This window comes from Taudactylus pleione, unplaced genomic scaffold (genome assembly GCF_031769625.1).
Source record: "Taudactylus pleione unplaced genomic scaffold, aTauple2 ptg000345l, whole genome shotgun sequence".
In the NCBI taxonomy this organism is placed as follows: Eukaryota; Metazoa; Chordata; class Amphibia; order Anura; family Myobatrachidae; genus Taudactylus; species Taudactylus pleione.
In genome coordinates, this window is record NW_028284746.1 from 4,915,101 (window position 1) to 4,939,747 (window position 24,647).

A 24,647-nucleotide genomic window follows, 5' to 3' on the forward strand; every position below is an offset into this window, starting at 1 on the left:
AGATTGTGGTGACAGAATATTTTCTACTGTTGCAGCGATAGTAAATCTTTGTCGTGTCGACAATTTATGATAAATAGATTTCACATAGAGCAGCGTGGCAAAAGCTCAGCACAAAATCTCCTCGCTGATGACTAACTGAAGCCATTAATTGGAATTTTGATGTGATGTTTACACCTCTCCACACACTGTGCACATCTACTGCAGCGTGTGAAAGTGTCTCCTGAGAGTGAAGAGTAGTCATACATTTTGAAGTGCGCTGGGTGAACCATACACCCCAGTCATTCGCAACCTATTGCACTTCAATGGGCAAATATACAGCACTCCGTCTCTGATAGAGCCGTACAATACTATTAAACACAATAATAAAAAATGCCTCAAAATGATCTCTGCACACAAATATGGCTGGAATGTGAATGAAGTACAATCATCTGGGGGGCTCAATGCATAAGAGCCAACCAGAAAAGGCTAGATAGTGATTTATGATGACACCAGCAGCCCTATCACGTATCTTAACAGGCCTCCGGTATCTGCAAAATATAAAAAGCGTACAGTACTTGGAGAGGTGTCAAGGAGCCTTTGATTGCTACTTTAAATTTCGGGGTCAAAGCCGCAGAGAAGCTGCGAGGCTACAAAATCTGCTGCGTAGTACATCTAGCCCCAAGTCTCATTAGGCTATATGTCCAGGCAGCATTCTGCACTTACATGTACAAGCCCTGAATGCATTATAACTAAAGGTGCGTACACAACGATTTTTTAAACGTTTAAACTATAACGACGTTGTTATCGTTCAAAAAATCGTTCAGTGTAAAACAATAAGCGATTATCGTTCATGCGCGTTCACATTTGTCGATTGTAGTTTGTAGTTCAGTCGGACTGGCCAACTGAACGATTTTCAATAGAAGTTGCAACATTTTTCCTTCAACACACAGAAAATAGTTTATTTAATAAAGTAAAACCAACTACTTTGTAAAACGATTTTCGTTCACTTTTTCAAGGGAAAAACTGAACGAAAATCATTCATTACTTACATCGTTGTGTGTGTACGCACCTTAAAGCTGCATACACACACAACGATTTAGTAAGTGAACGACTTTAGTAAACTATTTTCGCTCATTTTTTCAAGGCAAAAATTAACGAAAATCGTTTACTAAAATCGTTCATATACTAAATGTAATGAACGATTTTTTTGAACTACAAACAATTTTTGCATATTCCCTTTCTGAAAATTGTCGAGTTGGTCAGTCTGACTTAACTACAAAGGTTAACGTGCATGAACGATAATCGTTCATCGTTTTAACTCAGAAAGTGAACGTTTTTTTCAACGATTGAACGATAAACGATATCGTTAATCGCTCAAAAAATCATTGTGTGTGTATGCACCTTAACTCTTGCCTGTCCCCTTACCATATCTCCATGTTCTAAAGGTCTCCATGTCGATGATGCAGACAAATCCATGTATGGGTGCATTTTGTTACCATAGTATGAAAATATGTGTACTTACACCATGAAAACAGATGTACGTACACCGAATTCAAATGTGGGAATACACCTGGGAAATGGCAAATGAGTAAGAGCGTTGCACTATTGTGTGAGTTGGCATGGGGAAATGTACATGGGTGTGGTGTATTATTTAGAAAGATAAATTATAGACACCGTAAAGCTCACAGGTACTTTATGTAAGCAACCAAAATATCAACATGGACTATGGGGTAAATGTAATAGGATGCGGAGTTCTGACATCGGCGAGTCCCGTGCCAGAATGGCCGATGTTTTAAAGTAGCAGTTATTTAACAGGCAAAATCAACCTGCTTTTGCCTGTATAATAGCTGCTACTTTAAAACATCGGCCAGTCTCACACGGGACTCACCGATGTCAGAACTCCGCACCCTATTACATTTACCCCTATATGTTGACAATCAATATGTAGACAGTCAACAGGGACATAATGCAGACAATATATAGGCAAGGTCAAAATGATGACAGTTAAAATAAAGACAATCATAAGGTCAACACCAAAATGTCAACAGTCACAATGTCAACATAGATAAAATAATAATGGTGACCATTCATAATGGACAAATGTACCAAGTGTGTACCACTGAGAGAAGTACAGGGCACATGCGTAGTCATCCTATCATGCCCATATTTCCCTAAATGTCACATAATAAAAATCATTGACCTTTGGCCTGCTAGAGAACTGTGCACAGACTAACTGCCCATCTGTTATGTGCTGCAACAAACAGTAATTGCTGCGACCACGGCGCTAAACCCGTCACGGTAGCGCTAATCCTCTTTACAGTTGCAATAAATAAATGACAAGAAAGCATGTACACCTTGCTACATTTTGACTGGAGGTTTAACTATGTGCAGTTACCTATATTTTCAAAGTCGACATTTTGATTGTCGACATTCTTTTATATGGTCAAAATGTCGACATACAAAATATAGACATGCTTATATTATCCATGTCGACATTTTGACAGTGTCTAGACTTATATGGTCAAAATGTTGACATGCTAATATCCTGACTGCAGGTTAAACTACTGTATGTGCAGTTAACTGTATTTTAAATGTCTACATTCTGACCATTTTTTTATATTAACTTAATATATGTCTAGCAATGTCATTCTTTGAGGTTAAACACATCTTCGATAATAATGACAGTCACTATATGGTCTTTTGGTCACTTTTTCTTCCCGCAACTGAAATGTTATAGGCGGTAAATAGTATAAGCCTTGGCCTCAATTTAAAATGCTATAGTCAGATTGTTATTTTATCTTCATCAAATAAAGTGAACATGTATTTCATGTTTCTGCACAACCTTCTAACCTAACATTATTTACAGCAATTCACATGATACTTACGGGCCCCACACACGGAGCGATATAGCGGGTATCCGAGGAATTGGAACAATATCGCTACTAAATTGTTCCGTGTGTGGGTATGAGAACGGCCAGTGTGCACTCCCGTGGGATCGTACATCGCTCCTCCAGATCTTTCATGCTGCACAAGAGATCTGGAAAAGCAATGTACAATACCATGCAGCACAATGGGGGGGTAGGTGGCATGGCATATGGGGCAGTCAGGCAGCGGATCGTTTCGTGTGTGGGGACCGCCCGATATGTCGTCTGCCGGATTGGCAGCAGCATCACCAGCTACACATCGTACCCAGTGGCGTCACATGGGGGGCGCGGGCCGCACCCGAGTGTCACACGCCGAGGGGTGACACCAAGGTGCAGGCTCCTCCTCAGTGACTGCACTGTAGCATTAAGTGCAGCACTCTGCTCCTGTCACAGTAAGGGAGCCAGCACTGCCCGGACAACCCACCACCCCATTGAGAAGTTTAACCACGGGCCGGGGACTGGGTTCGGGCCGTGAGGCCACACCCCCTTCCTGAAACCACAACCCCTTTTTCGGGGGAGGGACGCCACTGATCGTACCTTGTGTAACCGGCTTTAGACTGTTGATATGATAATAGCATATAGTTAATGTTTTGAAAGGATATTTACTATTAATCGTAATAAGTATCACATGTCATCAAGATGTCAAACCTTGTGTAAAGATGAACACATTAGTGGCAAACACATTAAAAGTTGTCCATGTGATGAATTTGTTCAATTGTAAGATAAGGAAATCTTTAATACATGCACTGTGCATCTTATTTGTATTAAAAATCTTTACCCTTATAGTGTTTTGTATTTATTCTTTACTAGGTTATGGGTTCAGTTATGAAAAATAACAATACAGGTATTATTTTAACTATGTCATTAGTCCTATATTATTTACTGATTATTACATTTAACTTGCAAAAACAATATACTGTAGTGCTATTTTGCACTTGTAAAGGGTTTTTACACTACACTATGCGCAGGACAAAAACTCCTGTTTTCTTGTATACCACTAATACTGCACAAGTTGATTTAATTGTACCACATTATTGTTATAATTTGTGTTGGCACCCACAGTTTTTATTTTATATTATTTATTATTAACATTTACACATGTATTTTTCAGTGGAGGCTGCATTATTGCTTCTCATTTAATTGATATATTTATATATTATACTTAATCTATTTAGCATGTTTCATTTAACATTAGGAGCTGGAACAGGTGTGCTAACTGACTAATAATAGAGCTACAGGTGGTATTGATTATTAATGAAGATACCTTGACAAAATGCACTGTTAAACTGGGTACACACCAGAAAGATACAGCGGGTAAAATAAGTTTTGAACACATCAACATTTTTCTCAGTAAATGTATTTGTAATGGGGCTATTGTAATTACATTTTTACCAAATGTCCGCAAAAACCCATGCAATCCATACATGCAAATAAATCAAACCATATATGTCCATAAATTAAATGTGAAATAACAAAGGGAAAAGTATTGAAGACATGAAAAAAGGGAGGTGCAAAAAGGCATGGAAAGCCAAGACACCAGCTGAAATCTATCAGTAATTAGAAAGCAATTGTCAGTGCAAATTAATATAAGCTGGTTCAGTCCCAACACAGCTTATAAAAAGGTGTCTCATTACCAAGGTGTCACACAAGAAACATCTCATGATGGGTAAAAGCAAAGAGCTCCCTCAAGACCTTCGCAACCATATTGTTGCAAAACATACTGATGGCATTTCTAAACTTTTGAATGTTCCAGTGAGCACTGTTGGGTCAGAAGTGGAAAGACCATAAATTCACCATAATTCGGCCACGACCAGGTGCTCCTCACAAGATTTCTGACAGAGGAGTGAAAATAATTATCAGAAGAGTTGTCCAAGAGCCAAGGACCACTTGTGGAGAGCTTCAGAAAACCTGAAATTAGCAGGTACAGTTGTTTCAATGAAAACAATAAGTAATGCACTCAACCGCCATGGCCAGTATGCAGACTCACCATGCAAGACTCAATTGCTGAAGAAAAAGCATGTTGAAGCTCGGTTAACGTTTGCTGCACAAAGTTTGGACAAGCCAGTGAAATACTAGGAGAATATAGTCTGGTCAGATGAGTCCAAAATTTAACTCTTTGGATGCCATAATACACACCATGTTTGGAGGACAAATGGCACTGCACCACCCCAAAAACATCATACCAACAGTGAAGTTTGGAAGTGGGAACATCATGCGTTAGTGTGGTTTTTCAGCATACGGTACTGGCATACTTCATATGGTTGAAGGAAGGATGAATGGAAAAATGTACAGAGACATTCTTGATAAAAATCTGCTGCCATCTACCAGGATGCTGAAGATGAAACGAGGGTGGACATTTCAGCAAGACAATGATCCCAAACACACAGCCAAGGACACTCTCAATTGGTTTCAGAGAAAGAAAATAAAGCTGCTAGAATGACCCAGCCAATCACCTAACTTGAATCCATTTAAAAATCTATAGAAAGAACTAAAGATCAGAGTTCATAGAAGAGGCCCACGGAACCTTCAAGATTTGAAGACTCTTTGTGTGGAAGGAATCGGTATGATTTACCGCCGGACCCATGCCCGGCGGTTGGAATCCTGACAGCGGCATCCCGGCAGAGGAGGAAATCCCGATCGTCCAAGGTAAGTATTGTCTAACCTAATTCTACCCCCTAACACTCCCTAAGGGGTGCCTAACCCTATTCTTCCCCCCCCCTGTGCCTAACCCTAATCCCCCCTCTAAGTGCCTAAACCTAACCCCCTCTTCCACGCAGCCTAAACCTAAGTAGCCCGCGGGGGTGCCTAACCCTAACCTTCCCCTAGCCTTAAGTCCCCCCTGGGAACCCTAAACCTAAGCCCGTGGCTATCCGCATTCGGTGTCCCTTCGATCGGGATGCAGGGTGCCGGTCTCCCGGCATCGGTAAAATGACAGGCGTCTAGATTTAGACACCTGTCATTTAACCCTCATCGGGATTAAGCAGTCGGCTCTCAGGATTAGGTCCGTCAGCTTCCCGACTGCATACCGTGTGGAAGAATGGGCCAAAATCACACCTGAGCAATGCATGTGACTAGTTTCTCCATACAGGAGGCGTCTTGAAGCTGTCATTACCAACAAAGGCTTTTGTACAAAGTATTAAATACATTTCACTAAGTGTGTTCAATACTTTTTCCCTGTGTCATTTAACATTATTACACAAATTAATTTATGGACATCTATGGTTTGATTTCTTTGCATGTGTGGAGTGCATGGGTTGTTGCTGACATTTGGTGAAAATTTCATTACAATAGCCCCATTAAAATATATTTACTGAGAAAAATGTTGATTTGTTCAAAACTTATTTTACCCGTTGTATATCTGCAGATTGGGTGATCCAGCAGATATATCTGCAGATGATGGTTGTTCATACACACTGAACAACCATCATCTGTCCGTGGCTCCTGCTGGCTGGAGTTGTGCCACGTCCCCCTCTCCGCGGCCTCTGCTGCAAGTGTACTGGCGGTCTTCTGCAGATATGCTGGGCATCTGGTGTTCAACAAAGCCAACGCGATGTGTCTGTGAACGACGTCGTTCACAGACATATTGCTGGTACACAATGGCCGACGGGCACAAGTTATATTGGCCGATCAATTGATCGGCCTATATATCTACCAGTGTGTACCCAGCATAAGGGTAGAGTTCGAGAAACACTGCAGCCAAATTAATATTTTCACAATATTTGAAAGAAAATATATACAGATGTGTCTTCGTACACCTAGCCTACATAAGTCACGTGGCACAAGACACCTGCCGAGACTGAGCTGCCAGGTCCCGCGTGACTCTGCTTGTGCCGGGTGTCTTTCTGCCCAAAAAAGCGTCTTATTCAAAAACCAATGTGACTAAGATGCACCAGGAGACTGGACTGATTAATTTGATATGCAACATATGTATATCTTTGTGCGACAGTCTTTAAATGGAACACAGCGGAACTTGGCGAGGAAAAAAGCAGCATCATCGTAGCATTTCACATACAGATTCAGACTCAGGGCCTGATTCAGGCATGTACGCCAACTCGATGGTCTTCCGACACAGGAGGGCAGGAGGTGATCCGATCGCAATAGTGTATGAGGAGAGGACACATCTGTATATACAGTTTCTGATGATTCAGCTCACTGAGAACATAGGAAGAATTAAGGTCTGGCCTTACATGTGGGTGATACATAGATGTGCTTTAGTTTATAAAAGTGTAATTAAAAAGTCAATGCCAGGATATAGAGTTACAACAGCCCAATCACAATTGGACATTTGGATTAGTACGGAGGTGTGGAAAATAGGCAGAAGAGGAGAGAGGTGTGGAAATGGGAAGGGTGATCCCAAAATCCTTGCTGCAATTTCCATGAGAACATATCAACTAGGGGCAGTTTCACTTCCAGGGAATGGTTATTCCTAAATATTCTTCTGCATTCTACAAAATAGCATCAGAGCTTTACAAAAATATATAAGTAATAAAATAAAGCTCTAAAACATCTGTCAGAACTGATCATAAGAAGTTAGAACTAGCCGAGGGGTGGAGGAGAATAATTGGCTATGTTCTAGAAAGAAAAGAAATCTTAAGGCGCACATCCAGTACACGATAAATTGGACAATTTGAACGATAACGATATTGTTCTCATTCATCGCCCACAATATTGTGCGGTGGATATGCCGTCAACAAACAGCAATGTGCACCCCCGCTGGTCGCTGATGCCGACACTCACCAATGCAAATGCAAATGGCAAGCAGCAGCATGTTTGTCTGATAAAGCTGGGCATACTTTTATTCCCTTTGCTGACAATTGCACACTTATCCTGTCCTTTTCTAAGTACTCTAATTGCATTTATGCTTAGAATCAGGTTCCTGCGCTGAATCTCATCAGGTCCCTTACTGAGCATTGTGCAAAAGCAGACACTAATTAACTTATTCATATTCATTTAGTCAGGGGAAAACCCACTCACAGTTTGCTCACTGCGAATGGCATAACAAAACATAGCAGCCGTTCAACCTGTACTCACATGTGTGATATAACTTTATTTTTTTCTAGCTGATACTCTGCACTTGCTGGAGGAAAATACATAGTGTTTTTCCCTCTCTGAATAGGAGGATTATATGTGATGTAAAATTATTGAAGGCATAGAAATAAGAATCTCTTGCTGTCTACCATAACATTCTTTTGGTTTAGAATGCAATTGTCAGACTCATTATGGAGGAGAGAGGAACCTGCTAATAAGACTACTAGCATTTATCATGTCATCCATGTCGTTGAGAAAATAGACTGGGATCAATATACTGTACATTGGAGGTGCTGAGAAATATGAATTACTGCTGATAAATGGAAACACCTGACATGCAATAAATGAAATATACTACTCCGTGTTTGCTTATAAGGAATTGTGAAATTGTCATATCACATACAGTAGAGAGAAAAAAAAAAAAGACAAAATATTTTCACCTGCTCAATATTGAAGATTATTTGCTCCATGTGTGACTATGGTAACAACTATGCTAAACAATCTTTATCCTGGCTATGACTTTATATTATTAGAGTGATTTATTGATTTATATTCAAAGACTCATACAGAGTCTATGTTTGTCTGTGTGTATGTATGCAGCATGTGTGCTACTTTTATATCTTTGAGTTTTCTAAGGAATACTAAATTAAAAGTTATGTATTAAATGAAACCTATCACTTAAGCGTGCCCTCAAAGAGAGAGTTTTCTTTTCTTCCTTGTGTTCTACTAGATGATCTACGCTCAGGGGTGCACCTCCACCCTTATACATTTATTGTATACCTAGATAATTGGGTTCAACTAATATAGTTACTGTGGATAATTATGTGAATAGAAACTATTAGTGACAAATTAGTGCTTAAGATATCCCCCCCCCCCCTTCTTTTCCTCTAACATTCAACCTGACAATATCGTCGGGTTGTGCAGGTTCAGGGATGAGGGAGGGTGCCCACAATGAATGTTATATCGTTCAGTGTGGGCTCAATGTCCACTGCACAACATAATGAACGATTGAATGATAATGGTATTGTTCAATCGTTCATTAATCGTGTAGTGGATATGCGCGTTTACAATGAAGTCAGACAACAAAAGGTTACAGTAACTACTAAAGGTGCCCACACACATACCGACTTGCTCCCAATCAGCCAATGTACACGATTTCCCCTGAACTCTCCCGAGGCAGTCGTGGTCACGATTTGGAGTTAAAAATGTCCAATCTGACTTAAGATCTATCTTGCAGCCAGTGCATTGTATCCCAGATTGGCTAATCTGCCCTACAGCACGGCAGATCTGAAGATGTGATGTACGTCGAGCGGGGACGCGCATCGGCATCGTGATCAAGTGTAGAAACTCGCGATTTGGCCATTTTTTACATGATCTGTCGTCACGATTCATCGAAATCGGCCAAATTGGATTAAAAGTCGGTATGTGTGTGGGCACCTTAAGGCATTCAATCACAGGTCAGGTGCAGGATTTTGTCGGCAAGGATGCAGACGGTCAGAATACAGACAGAATTTTGTAAGTATACGAACCCTTACCCTAACCCACCTTTCTTGCAGCCTAACCCTCCCCTCATGCAGCCTAACCCTAAACCGTCCCACACCCCCGCGCAGCTTAACCCTAAACCCAACCATAATACTCACCATCGGGATGTCAGCGGTCGGGATTCTAGAGCCGGGATGCCGACTACATCCCAATCCCAGTACCCGTGCTCAATAGACTGTAATGGATGTAATGTATGCTTATTGTCCCCATCTACTTTTAATGATGCTATAAAATTCAGCAATTAAACAAATCTAGGTGCCATTTGAAAGATGTGCACTAAATTAGGTCTACACAAATTACTCAGTGTCTAAAAAGCTCCTAAAACTTATTGAGCACCATTATAAAACACTACATTTTACTGTACAACAGTCAACAAAGTTTAATTCATTTTTTTTTGTTGCAGACAGTTTTTTTTCCCCAAAGTCTATTAAGAATATGTTTATTATTATTCATGCTACAAAACATTGACAATTTTGGACCTGTCAAATCCCCACTCAACAGATCTATTCTTCACAAATATAGTTTATACAGCTCTACATCCTTAAGGACCTCGTTGAACACAACACACAGCAAAGATTGTTCACAGTTATTTTCATGTGTCAAACTGATATCAGTTTTTATTAAAATTCTAAGAAGAGCAGTAATATGACCAATTTGTTAGTTCATAACTGTGAATAACTGTTATGAATCCCACTGCCTGCTCCATGCGAGACCCTTAGAACCCAGCTAGCGAGATCTTCACCAAAACCAACCGCCTGTTGTTCCCTTAGAAGTATATGTTCACCGGTACTTAGGCGGCCGCCTGGACTTACGCTTGGAGTAGTAGAGACTCACACGGAGGTACAAGGGAATTCAAGAGATGAAGTGTACAGTTAGAGCTGATACAGGTAATGGTTCTGATGAGTTGGCAATTGCATCGATGTTATGGCAATGATACCGATGGTGTGGCAAGTGTGCCGAAGGTGCGGTAATTATGCAGATGTTGCAGCGATAGTGCCGATGTTGCGGCAATAGCCGTAGATAAACAGTCTAGGGTTAGCAAATGGCTTTGAGAGCCGATGGTGCAGCAAGTGTGCCGATGTTGCGGCACAGGACATGCTTGGAGAGGCTAAGAAGCCGAATGAAGAATGGTGGTAGCACGGGAGCTACTTGGTGCGGCTAGGAAGCCGTATGGTGAACGTTGCAGCATGGGAGCTGCTAGATGCGGCTAAGAAGCCGTTTGGAGATTGGTGGTAGCACGGGAGCTACTTGGTGCAGCTAGAAAGCCGTATGGTGTACGTCGACAGCATGGGAGCTGCTAGATGCGGCTAGGAAGCCGTTTGGAGGATGATGGCAGCCCGGGAGCTGCATGGTGTCGGCTGGGAAGCCGAATGAAAGCAATATCATGGAGAGAACAAAAGCTGCTCATGCAGTTAAGCTGATGAAATCCACAGACACACTATAGTCGGCACAGGTGCAATAGTTCAGTGACTATAAATAGGCTGTAGCACTTAATCAAGCTGCACCTGTGGATGAGACATCACTTCCTGAGGCGTGCCGATCACCTAGCAACAGGAGCAACAGGACTAACCCTGTCCTGCCTGGGAAAGCTATCAGAAAGGGTCAAGTCATGACCGCAACTTGCAACAATAATCTAATATTAGCTTATGCTGGCAGCACACAGCTGAATCAGCTAATTGATGGCTGTAAATCATGTGAGCCCTCAGAGAATGATCTAGTTGATCAAATCCTTTATGGGCATGGTTGTATATGTAAACCACAACTACGAGCCTGTGCGCAGCCCTTTCTCAACAAAAATTATCAAACCACCATGTAACACTTGGCCCAATGCTGAATCTGTGCCGCAAAGTAGCAATCATAATAAATGACACAACACCAAGCAATGGAGAGCATAAGACCAAAGCTCTCTAATCAACATCCAGCATAACCTTAGGGGAAGAGGCTTCCCTGGCAACTGTGTGCCACGGCAGAGCCACAGCAACTGTGTGCCACGGCAGAGCCACACCAACTGTGTGCCAGGGCAGAGCCATACCAACTGTGCCAGGGCAGAGTCATACCAACTGTGTGCCATGGCAGAGTCATACCAACTGTGTGCCACAGCAGAGCCATACCAACTGTAGGCCTGATTCAGAGATGCATGTTAAACCGATGACTAACGTACATCTCAGATGTTAAAGGTTCTGTGCCTGCGTAGGACATGATCTGCGCAGGCACAGAACGGGTCCTGCAATCGCGTTCGCAGACCCCCCACCAAGCCACAGTGCATTTGGGGGGGTTTGAAGAGCAGTGGCGTGCCTGGTCATCTTTTCCGGAAATTGTGGTGTGTTGCCCCCGTTTTCTGGGAGGGATGAGGCCAGGGTCTGCGTCAGTGGTGCGCTCAGAGACTCACCATACAATTGCTTTTCAAGTACTCACAGGATGTCAGGAGACCCACAGGCCCCTGGTAATTGAGCTTTGATAATTACTTAAGGATATATTTGTAAATGCATTTTCAGTTCTCAGTGGAATTATCCTTTAAAATGCTGGAACCAAAGTTATGTGGTTTATTCCATAAAAAGAATTCAAGAGGATATATGTCCATTAATACAGTATAATATATTCTGTTCAGACAAATCAAAACACATCGATCTTACAAATATGCAGTTATGAAACTGTAATGCTGTCTACGGTACATGTAAATTACAGTCTGAACAGTCTATGGAAAAATCTGTAATAAAGTTTAGTAAATGACAGCGCAGTTACACAGTAACAATATAGGCTATTTCAGCTTTATGAATATGTGCTTCACTGTTTGCTTTTGAAACCGTCATAACTGTCAGTAACATTTGTCTTGTAAAGATGGCACTTATACCAGATGCTGAAATTACCTGTTGCCTGTGATAATACAAATAACAGCAGAAGTGCAAGTGCAATTGAGACTTACATCTTTCATTTAGTGAATAAACAACATGTATTAGGGTAGATTTTAGCAATTCAAGTTAATCCAATTGCAAAAAAAAAACAGATACAAAAAGAAAATTGCATTTGGCTATCGCTTTGCAACATCTTCACCAGGCAAATATGAAAACCAAGCTCTATGAACCACATCAAACGAATGTGATTTAAACCGCTTTTCCTTTATAAATGACCTTGAGTAAACATCCGGTACAGGCAAATCTTGGATTATTCATAAGACACCCTGTGCTGGGTCCTGATATGAAGCGGAGGATGATGTCTTGACACTGCGAAATGCAATGCTGTCTGGTGCCATATCATTAATCCACAAACCCATATAGCTCCTGGACAGGCACAAAGATAACTATCATGAGTCATAGAGGCCCTGTACTACACTGAGCAGGACTATATTAACCTCCGCTAATGGGCCTTTCCTTTTCCTTGCCAAAAGTCCTGCACACTTGCATTACCCTTCCACACATTATATCACTAGTGAGCTCCACAAATTGCGCTGGAACCCAAATCAGGAAAGAACAGGCAACCAGTACTCATGTCTATCTCTCACCTAGGTTACGGTAATCTACTCATTTCTGGCCTTTCAATCTCCCGCATCGCCCCAACTCTGACTGCCTAATTTTCTGCTCTCTGCCAGTCACTCCACTGGCTCACTGTTCCATTTAGAACCAAATTATACCTTTTCTCTCACCCACAAAGTATTCAGTTCCATTTCTTTCTACATCTACAGCCTAATTTCTTCACATACTCCCTGCTGCCCACTGCACGACACAATAACTACCAGCTCACTCCCTTCCTGATCACCACTTCCCATTGTCCCTTTCAGGATTCTCCCAGACTGCTCCCAACTTCTGGAATTACCCCCCAATCTCAATAAAGCAGCTTTCAGACTTAAGATCTGTGAAATTGCCGGGTCTATTAACCTGGCACAGCCCGACCCTGGTAAAGAGCAGGGTCATGGACCCGGGACTTCGTTCCAGATTGTTTCCTTTTCACACATACAAACATCTCAGGACGATGCGCATTCACCTGCAAAATCCCAAAATTTTCATGTACGTGTGAAAAGGGTATATGACTTTCATCCACACTCCCAGCCTTCAAATGTGCCCTTAAAACGAATGTTTTCATTCTAGCATGCCACCACTCTCCTGTCTCTGTCCTCCCCTACACCGTCATCTACTCCCTGTTGTGCCCACCCATATTCACTCTAGATTGTATGCTTTTGCGAGCAGGATCCTCTAACCATGTTTTTTCTCTCCTTCTGCCATGGAGACATTTTACAGAAATGCTGATATATATGAGAGAGATGGTAATGAGAGACAACTTATTACAAATACTACATGTTCTCTTCATTGGCGGTAACATACCCAACAAATGAATATACCCACGTGTTAAATTTGCTAAAAAAGTGCTGTCCTTATATTTTCAAGACCGTTTCATTATATAAAATAAAAAAAATTAACTACTTGAAAGAAAAAACACTTACATCTTGAAAGAGTTTCCTGTCTGCAGAGAGTCTTTTAGAAGACAAAGTCTTGGTCACATGATAAAAAGTAAGTAATGCTCTATGCTGAAGGAGGTCATCTTGAACCTTTACTGAATCAATTAGGGTAGGGATCAGCTCTGGCCATTGCTTTGGACAATCAAGCCTTGCAACTTTAGCGATCAGTACAGCAATTTGAGTTGCAATCTACAAGAAACAAAAATATACAAATCAAGGTGAATCCAGCTACAAAAGAAGAATGTCTGATCAAAAGACTTAACACTTAGCAAAAAGATTCTAAACGTAGAATCAAACTTATTGTTAAAACAGCATTCAAATAGTCACTCTCTGCATCACTGTTAGGCTCCATACTGCGTCCTTTACTTTGCCTGTCCATTTTGTGATGTATGCAACCTTAACACCAAAAAAAACAATCCCTTGAGGCATTATATAATTGTCTCATTCACAGGCCAAATTTTTTAACACAAAACTGTTTTAAACCATTTTTTTTTCAACCACTGATTAATAACCGCAAAACAAGCCATTATTACACCCAATGCAGTGATCCCCAATGCAGGACTTTTTCAAACTAACAACAACATAAGCGTCACGGATGAGGGGCACTGACAACATTTGAAACAGTACCACGATCAGAGTGTATGGGGGAGATTCAATTGTTTTTGGCACCCCCCCGCTGGGCTTCTATATGATTGGGCACCCAACAGAGCAATTTAAGTGTTGCTCCGTTCGGCCGCCTAAAGCCAAGAGGGGACATTTCTTCTCACAGCCTCCTGAGGTGCAAGAAGAAATGTGTGCAAAGTCCGTTGTTTGGGCGCCCTAACCACTTCTTTAGATGGGTTTAGCTGCTTTGCAAGGCTAAACCCGATGCTAATAGGCGCGTTAAATACTATTGGGTGCCTAAAAATAGAAACAACTGAATGGCCCCCCTATGAGTCAAATGTCCAAACCAGGTCAGTAACATTCAGTATTATTATATTATTTGCTGAACTACACCCAGAACTGAATTTTTTGTGATTATGTGTATTATTCAGTTAGTTCACTTTAGACCTGCAAGAAACCACGCTGGGAATGCCATCCGAAGAGCAAGAGCCAACTAATACTGCTTTTCCACCTAAGTCCAGGGTCTGACCCGAGATTTGGAACATAGGCCCTGATTCAGAGCCGGACGCTCTGAAAGAGCGCTCGCTCTGAATCTGGGCGCTTTTTTTTTTTTGTGCGGCCTTCTGGCCGCTCGCATAGCTGTGGGTGCGGCCAGGATGATGGTCGCGATGGTCTCGTGGCCGCAAACACCAGAGAGCTTCTGGCTCTAATAGAGCCGGAAGCTCTCCCACTGACATCACTTGTGATGTCAGTGGGGCCGCCTACAAACGGCAGGCGTTCACTTGGGAACGCCTCCGTTTGTGAAGCAACCCCCCGGGCCACGCCTACCAAACGGGGCGAGCTGTCAATCACCATCGACAGCGCGCCCCCTTTGGTGCGAGACCCGGAGCGACAGAGCAACCGTCGCTAGCCGGGTCTCACGCATGCGCACGACGGAGCCGGCTCCGTCGTGCGCATGCCCAGTGGGCAAACATCGACCCGGTTGCGAGCGCTCAACGCATTCGACCGGGTCTGAATCGGGTCAATAGTACCAAAACAGGTCAGATCCTGGACATACTCCTTTTCCACTACGGCGCCGATCCGGGTTATTCCCAGATCGGCGCCATTCAAACACTGCACGCGTGTGCAGTGGAACACCTCCCGGTGCTCGGAGATTACATAATCTCCAAACGCTGAGAAACCAGGAAATCTCCATGCTGTAAAAGGGACTCAGGTCGTCCGACCTGTGTTACTCGTATATGCTGCAGGGTTTTCATGGGTTGTTCCCGTGTTAAACCCTGCAAGTTATCTGGGTTGGATTGCTGGCTCACTCGACCCGGGAATAAAACCCTGGCCCCTTTTACACCTTGAAGCAACCCCGGGCTAACCCTGCAATAACCCCGGTTTTAGCTCTAAAGTAAAAGGGGTATTACAAAAGACAAATCTAAATAATTGTAGGATGACACAATCATGTGATAGCATAGACATTTTCACATTTAAAGTGCTTATTTAAAAGTAGTTTAGCACAACCCCTTTACTGTAGGTACACTGATACAAGATGTAAGGAACTCATTAGTATTCTGCTGCGTACTAACCTGATTTACTGGCTCATTAAAGTTGGTGATGAGTCCCGCACGCAATGTCGCTTTCTCCCCATCTGAAAGTGCACTGCAAAGAGGAAAATAAAAGATGTGAACACTGAAAATAATATATACAACATGAGAATTGCATGCTTTAAAGGATGAAGATATTATGGTCCTCTGCTATAAAAAAAGCTACTGTATGTTTTAATCAAGCAATATACCAGGGAAATATGTTAAAGAAATCAGTGAATAATGTCGTACATGGTAATTAAATGATCTACAATAAAATTAGTATTGGATCATTTAGGAACACTAGAAACGTGGGAGGAATAGATTTAGAAGTTTGGAAAAGACAATCACAGAACGACCAATAAAGAGCGGAGGCTGTGACTGGTGAGAAAACAGAAATAGCATAAGGGACAGAAGCAGAAAAGGTGGCATACAGGTAGTACATGATGAAAGAGGTAACACATGTCAAAGGAACACAGCCAGTTAGAGAGCGCTGCCTGTTTAACAAAGAGAGAGAGAGAGATGCCAGTCTAACAGAGAAAAAGAGTTGCCATTCTAACAAAGAGAGATATAGAGATGCCAGTCTAACAGAGAGAAAGACTTGCCTTTCTAACAAAGAGAACGAGTTGATAGAGAGCTGCCAGTCCAACAAAGAGCTTCCCAGTCTAACAGAGAGAGAGGTGCCAGTCTAACAGTGAGAGAGAGAGCTACCATTCTAACAGCGAGAGAGAGAGCTACCAGTCTAACAGCGAGAGAGAGAGAGCTGCCAGTCTAACAGCGAGAGAGAGAGCTGCCAGTCTAACAGCGAGAGAGAGAGCTGCCAGTCCAACAACGAGAGAGAGAGAGCTGCCAGTCTAACAGAGAGAGAGAGAGCTGCAAGTCTAACAATGAGAGAGAGAGAGAGCTGCCAGTCTAACAGAGAGAGAGAGAGAGAGCTGCCAGTCTAACAGAGAGAGAGAGAGCTGCCAGTCTAACAGAGAGAGAGAGAGCTGCCAGTCTAACAGCGAAAGAAAGAGCTACCATTCTAACAGCGAGAGAAAGAGCTACCATTTAAACAGCGAGAGAAAGAGCTACCATTCTAACAGTGATAGAGAGAAAGCTGCCAGTCTAACAGAGAGAGAGAGCTGCCAGTCTAACAGAGAGAGAGAGCTGCCAGTCTGACAGCGACAAAGATGCTTAATGGATATGGAGACGGAAAGAACTCATTAAATAAGGACACTCTTAGATAGTTGAGAAATGATGTTTTTAAATGTAAAACTCAACTTTTATTTAAAGTCTTTCTAAAACATAATGAAAACATGTAAACTTAGAAATGGAAAGAAAAAAAGTGCTAGAGTGTGAAGTGAAGGAATTTACAGAGAGATATTCTGTGTGTTCCTATGAGGCTATGGGCTTGATCCAATTAACTGTGATGATCTCGCCATCGTGAGTCATCGTGGCAGTGGCCGCACTTTACGGCAGCCCGAATTCCCGGAATTCTGCAAATTTGAGCTCAGAGCGGGCTGCGTTTTAACGTCGTTGCAACGGCAACTCACACCCTTCGCGGCTGATTGGATCGACCCATATGAGTGAAATATATACAAAAATCAACAATCAACAAATCACATGTAGAAAAAACATACGATTTAAATGCATCAGGACAGTATTGCAGGTATTAATATCTTTATAATGTCTTATCTTATTTCAGACAAGGATTTTAGAATTCAATGTTCACATAATCAAACCACAATGGGTGAACAAATATGTTAAAGTAAGGAGGATAAAAAAAAAGTAGCATTAAGTTTGTATTTTGGATTCTGCTGCTCTCTGTGTGTTAGAAGCAGTGAACGGTGAGTGAGCGTTCCTTATTAGTAGTGATCCTTTAGGAAAAACAGACAATATCATCAATTTTTATAAACTGTTCATTTCTGCTTTTGGTTGTTTGCCCTTGATATTGAACAGTCAATGAGAGAGAACGAGGTAATTATTGTTGCTGATAGGAAAAAAGGTACAGATTAGGAGTTGTTTGGAGAAATTTCTTGAAATACTTTGTATACTTATAATTGTGCAATCTTGACGTTTTCTGTACGCAGCTAAGTGATAAATACACAAGCTCTGAGTTCATGTAAATAAAGTATGAGTAAACATTAATATAAATTCAAACATTGCATGCTGTGAATTGTGCTGCCTGGGAGCAATATTATGTAGCAAATGAGATAGGCAGTCTATGTCACAAATAAGTGAAAAGAGGGCTGGTTTCAATTAGCAACGAAAAGCCGCGGTTTTGAGAAAAGTTTTTGCAGGTGCCAACTTTTTGCACAAAAAGACGTATCGTGTAATTCTATTGCCAAAATTTTCACACATGCGAATTCTCCAAAGACAACAAAAAGGCGAAAACTTTTCACCATCTCAGTTGTGCAAAGTCCCTAATTTTGTCGGGTCTTGGTTTAGAACCCTTTGGACACCAAACCCCCCACATGACAAATTAGGCAAACAGATTTTTTTTTTAATTAGCTTAACTTCGCCAATAATTACATGTCATTTTTGAGACAAAAATGAAAAGTGTTGGAAGATGGGTTTAAAGTAGTGGGTCTGTTATTTTGGGGAGCTGCATTGTTGGGACATGTATTTTAAACATTGCAGGTGGCTGCACATGCTGTATTTTTAACATTTATTAAAAGCGCATTTAATGGATTAAAAAAATATACTTTCACTCATTGTAACCCTAATTTAACTGCAGCATTTATTTTGTTGAAAAAAATAGCTTTGTATTTTTCCAATGTTATACAAATATGCATGAAACAGCCATTTGACATAATTTAAGAACACCAAATACTTTTATTAGTGCCACTAATATACTTCTAAATTGATTTCTGCTGCAAATGCCTTTGTGCGTCTTTTGTAATAGGATAGCAGGAAAAACGGGAGCGCACATAGACAAAAAACGCCAAAATATTACACCAAAACACCCAAATGTGCGAAAACTTCACAGACATGAAATTTTTACTTTATTGAATCTAATTGAAGTCCCCCTTTAATGTGGCTGCAGCAACTTGATCTCATCAAACACCTAGAACCAAAAGTATCAATGAGCTGGAGAAGAGCAAGAAATCTCAGACATGTTTCTACATAGCCACTGAAAAAACAGCAAGACATGTGGACAAATCCTCAAGACAAACTTGATACAAGACAGATTTGGAAACACAGTCTAAGATATGTGGGAGTGACGGCAAGAGTATTTAAACAACGTATTTTGCAGCAGAAAGGTAACATCAGAAATGCACACACAGACATTTCTAAAATGAAAAATATTACCTGCATAGTCAGATAACAATGAGCCACAACATCTGAAGGCACTTGGCCTCGAAAGAGTTAGATTGCGCATTAGAGGAAAGAAATAAGAGGAGATATGATGACGAAGACATCCGGGCACCATGCAGTTACATTTTTTCTCCCAGGATGCAACGGGGCCTCCCTCTATACCCTGCCCCGGAGGCTCCTCAGTTACGTAGCAAGCCAAAGGCCGGAGGATAAAAGAGAGAAGAAAGTCTGGAACACACTAGAATCACATTCTCACACAGAAGGAGACGAAAACCGGTGACCAGAGCGAAGCCCATCTGAAGCACAGGTGTGTCAGGGCGGGCACCCTGTGGACCGTATAGACCTCATAGAAAAAGAGTTAACAAGGGTAAGTTCTTACCATATATCTACTTTTCTACTTCAGGGTCCATAGAAGGTCAACAGGAAACCTTGGGGATTCCCAAAGCATGACCCTCAAGGGCGGGGACGTTCCTGTGCAGAAAGGAGAATCCGCCGCCCGAAGGAAGCATCCTGAGTGGCAAAGGTATCAAAGGCATAATACCTCAAAAAGGTCTGGATAGAAGACCAAGTGGCTGCCTTACATAGCTGAACAGCCAAGGCACCACGACAAGCTGCCCACGAAAGGCCTACAGACAGAGTAGAATGAGCAGTAACAGAGGGCGGGACTGGAAGGCCCTCATGAATGTAAGCCTCAGAGATAATCATGCGAAGCCATCTAGCCAAAGTATGTTTATTGGCTGGCCATCCTCTCTTGTGGAAACCATAAAGAACAAGCAAGGAGTCCGATTTCCGAAGAGAACTGGTACGATCCACATAAATCCTGAGGGCACGTACCACAACCAATGAGGCCTCCCATGCCGAGAGGTCTGAGGAATTAAAAGCTGGCACAATAATTTCTTCATTAATGTGGAAACTAGAGACCACCTTAGGAAGGAAGCCAGGGCGAGTTTGAAGCACTGCCCTGTCCCTATGAAAAACTAGAAATGGGGAAAGACAAGAGAGAGCCCCTACATCAGAAACTCTTCTGGCCGAACCAATGACCGAAGAAAAACAGTCTTGGCAGTAAGCCATTCAGATCCACTGAGCCCAGTGGTTCAAAGGGAGGGCTCTGGACAGCCTTAAGGAAAACAGACAAATCCCAAGGCGCTACAGGAGGGACAAAGGGAGGCTGGATACGAAGGAACCCCTGCAGAAAAGTGCGGATGTTATGAAGAGGAGCAATCCTTCGCTGGAACCACACTGAAAGGGCCTAGATATGGACCTTCAGTGTAGCAAGGCGGAGACCAAGGTCTAAACCCACTTGCAGGAAAGCCTACACTCTGGGTATCCTAAACACTTGGGGGTCGTAACCTCTGGGACGACACCAATCAAAGTAGGTATGCCTGCCACACCCTGTGGTAAATTCTGGCAGAAGCAAATTTCCGTGCTCTGAGCATGGTGTTAAATAAAGAGCCGGAAAAACCTTTTGACCTTAAGAGGGATGTCTCAAGAGCCAAGTTGTCAAAGACAGACGACCCAGATCTGGGTAGAGGCAAGGATCCTGAGACAACAGGTCCGGAGGTTGAGGCAACAGCCACGGAGTGTCGATGGAGAGACTCCGAAGATCTGAGTACCATGGACATCGGGGCCACGCTGGAGCCACCAGCAGGACCATGCCTCCCTCTTGTTTGAACTTCCGAATTACTTGAGGAAGGAGGGAGATTGGAGGAAACAAGTACACAAACTGGAAAGTCCACTTGACTGACAGAGCACTGGCGTCTCTTGTCCTGGACCAGTACTGAAGCAGCTTGCGATTTAGTCGAGAGGCCATGAGGTCCTCGTCTGGAAGGCCACTAGGAGTTGAAACACTTCTTGGTGAAGAGACCATTCCCCTGGATGCACGTCGTGACGGCTGAGGAAGTCCGCTTCCCAATTCAGCAGCTTGTGATTTAGTCGAGAGGCTATGAGGTACACCTTCCCTGAAAGGAGTGTGGACCAGTCACTGTGCCCCTGCCCCGAAGACTGGCATCCGTCGTTAGAAGGACCCAGTCCGAGATCCAAAAGGGATGCCCCATGGTGAGGTGAGCCATCTGTAGCAACCAGGTTAGCAACAGGCGTACCTCCGGAGAGATCACCATCATTTCAGTCCGTATATGATGGGGAAATCTGTCCCACTTGGAGAGGATCAATAGCTGCAGAGGCCGAGAATGAAACTGGGCATACTCCACCATGTCGGATGTCGACACCATGGATCCCAGTAACTGCATTGCTGAGTGGACTGACACTCTGCGATTGTGAAGGCATCTGCGTACATGCGTCTGCAAAGTGGAGATCTTTTCTGCTGTCAGAAAAAGCCTTTGCTGTTGTAAACCAACAGGGCTCCCAGATGGAGCATCCTTTGAGACGGAATCAGTGAGGACTTTTTCCAATTTATCAACCACCCGTGTACCTGGAACACAAATATCGCTAGCTGCAGGTGGTGGTGAAGTACCTCTGAGGACCCTGCTAGTAGCAAGAGGTTGTCCAGGGATGGTAACAGGCGGATCCCCTGTAGCCGCAGATGGGCTGCCATTATCGCCATGACCTTTGTAAACACCAGAGATTCAGTTGCAAGGCCAAACAGCAGAGCCTGACACTGGAAATGTTGTTGTGACACAGAGAACCTGAGAAAACATTGGTGAGCTGAAACAATCGGAATATGCAGGTATGCAACCTGAATATCCAGGGATACCATAAAATCCCCAGGTTTCATAGCCAGTATAACTGAGCGTTGGGTGTCCATTCTGAACCTGGGTACCCTAAGATTGAGAATAGGACGGTAAGAACAGTTTGACTTCTGGACTAGAAAAAGGCTGGAATAAAACCCTGTTCCTCTTTGGGACATCGGGACCGGTACAATGACTCCTGTCTGTAGCATGGATTGTACCACCTGTTGAATAGCCAAAGCCTTGTCCGCGTTCTTCGGAAGCCCTGTGCAAAAGAATTGATGGGGAAGCCTTCTGCGGAAGGAGAGGCAGTACCCCAAGAGAGACCATTTCCTTCACCCAGGAATCCATGGTAGTTTGACACCAGTACTGGGCAAACTGAAGAAGTTGGAATACCACCCTGGGGTCCCCCAGGAGGAGACCCGTCCCATCAAGCAGAGGGCTTGTCATCAGGCTTGGCAGCCAGATGTCTGGTACTCCAGGGCTGCTTCTTAGGTCTGGAAGATTTCTTGGTAGTGGATGGCCTGGGAAAGGACTGAGTTCTAGCCTTACCTGGGGCCTGATGGGTCCGAAAGGACAGAGTCCGAACTCCCGAAGAAGTTGGAGCAGAAGGCAGACAAGCCGACTTAGCTGCTGCCAAGGTATTCACAATCTAGTCCAAATCAGGGCCAAACAAGACTTTACCATCATAAGGCAAACATTCCAACCCCTTCTTGGACTCTGCATCATCTCTCCAAGAACGGAGCCACAGAGAATGGCGAGCCGCAATGGCCGCCGAGGAAACCCTGGCATTTACTAGAGTAATATCCAACACTGCCTCATTTATATAGGTAGCTGAATCTCAGAGATCTCCCACCAGATTCAGCTGTTCCCTGGTAGCATTAGAGGCTAAGGATGTTTCAAGGCTATTAGCCCAACATTCCATAGCCCGAGCCACCCAGCAAATGGCCATAGCTGGTCTGCACGCAGCCCCCGAAAGGGAATAAACAGATTTAAGGCATACCTCTACCTTACTATCTGTAACATCCTTCAGGGACGACATGGAAGGCATAGGAAGCGTTGCGCTTCTTACCAAGTGCGTGACATGGGAATCCACCACCGGTGGAGTCTCCCATTTGGAAAAATAATTCTCAGCAAAAGGGTAAGCAGAGACTAGACGCTTCTGTGGTTGATACCGTTTTCCAAGCTACCTCCAAGTGATTCACCAATTGGTCAGACAATGGGAATGTAGCCTCAGTCACCTTTTCTTCCATGAAATATGCATGCCTGGATTTAGGCGCAGGAGGCTCATCCTCCTCAATGATCGGGGCTGCTTTTACAGCTTGTATTAGCCCTGGAATATATTTATTAGACTTGACCCCCGCCTCCAGAGGAGGTAGCTCAGAGTCAGACTCATCCAGAAGCAGTCCATCATCAGATGACACATCATCATCATCATCATCCCATACAGTAGATTGCGACGATAGCAAGACTCTTTTAGCTGCCCTGCTGATAGGTGCGTCCTGCTGACGTATCTCAGTCGCACCCTGCAATATAGCAGGAACTGTATTAACCCACTGAGGGGGCAACAGTTGTGAAGGTGTAGGAGGTTGCAGCAGGTTTTGCGCTGGCAAAAGGTGCTGTTGTTGAAAACTGAACTGTGGACACACAGGAGGGCCTGCTAAACGCCCTGCAATGGTTAGTGCTTTTGCAAAGCACTCCCATGGCGGCTCCTGCTGAATGGCCGAAGCCTCAGAAGGACCCGGGGCAGTGTAACACTGGAAACCATAACTCCTCAGAGGCTATGTCCCCTACCCCTAACACTGCTATACATTTTTTTACAGAGCAGTATAATAACATTAAAAAAAAACATTGCTCACACTAAGAAATAGTGACTTTGTCATGCAGCTTTGTAATTCAGATAGATACATCTATACCAGCGTTTTTCAACCACTGTGCCTCGGCGGACAACTCAGCACACTTGTAACTGTAGTGTGTTTTATTCCTGTGGAGGCCAATATAGTGTGTTTTATTCCACTGGAGGCCAATATAGTGTTTTATTCCTGTGGAGGCCAATGTATGTGTTTTATTTCTGTGGAGGCCAATGTAGTGTGTTTTATTCCTGTAGAGGCCAATGTAGTGTATTTTATTCATATGGAGGCCAATGTAGAGTATTTTATTCATGTGGAGGCCAATGTAGTGTGTTTTATTCCTTTGGAGGCCAATGTAGTGTGTTTTATTCCTTTGGAGGCCAATGTAGTGTGTTTTATTCGTGTGGAGGCCAATGTAGTGTGTTTTATTCCTGTGGAGGCCAATGTAGTGTGTTTTATTCCTGTGGAGGCCAATGTAGTGTGTTTTATTCCTGTGGAGGCCAATTAGTGTGCTTTATTCCACTGGAGGCCAATGTAGTGTGTTTTATTCCTGTGGAGGCCAATTTTTCACGCCGCATCGCTAGATGGTGTGCCTTGGCAATTTTAATATAGTGTAGTGTGCCTTGAGTTGAAAAAGGTTGAAAATCACTGATCTATACCATGTCACAAACATTATCGCTAATAATTATCAATAACAAATAGAAATGTATCATTTG

General features: G+C 43.0%; 1 protein-coding gene across 2 annotated transcripts in view; it reads right to left on the reverse strand.

Moving 5' to 3' along the window:
- Positions 1-24,647, reverse strand: part of IPO11 (importin 11) — a 553,468-nt gene that overhangs the window by 481,113 nt on the left and 47,708 nt on the right. For both annotated transcript variants that reach the window (XM_088444066.1, XM_088444065.1), the window contains exons 3-4: positions 16,101-16,173; positions 13,909-14,112 (exon numbers count right to left, since the gene is read on the reverse strand). In XM_088444066.1, coding sequence (XP_088300192.1) covers positions 13,909-14,112; positions 16,101-16,173 — 277 coding nt within the window. The remainder of the gene's footprint in view (positions 1-13,908; positions 14,113-16,100; positions 16,174-24,647) is intronic.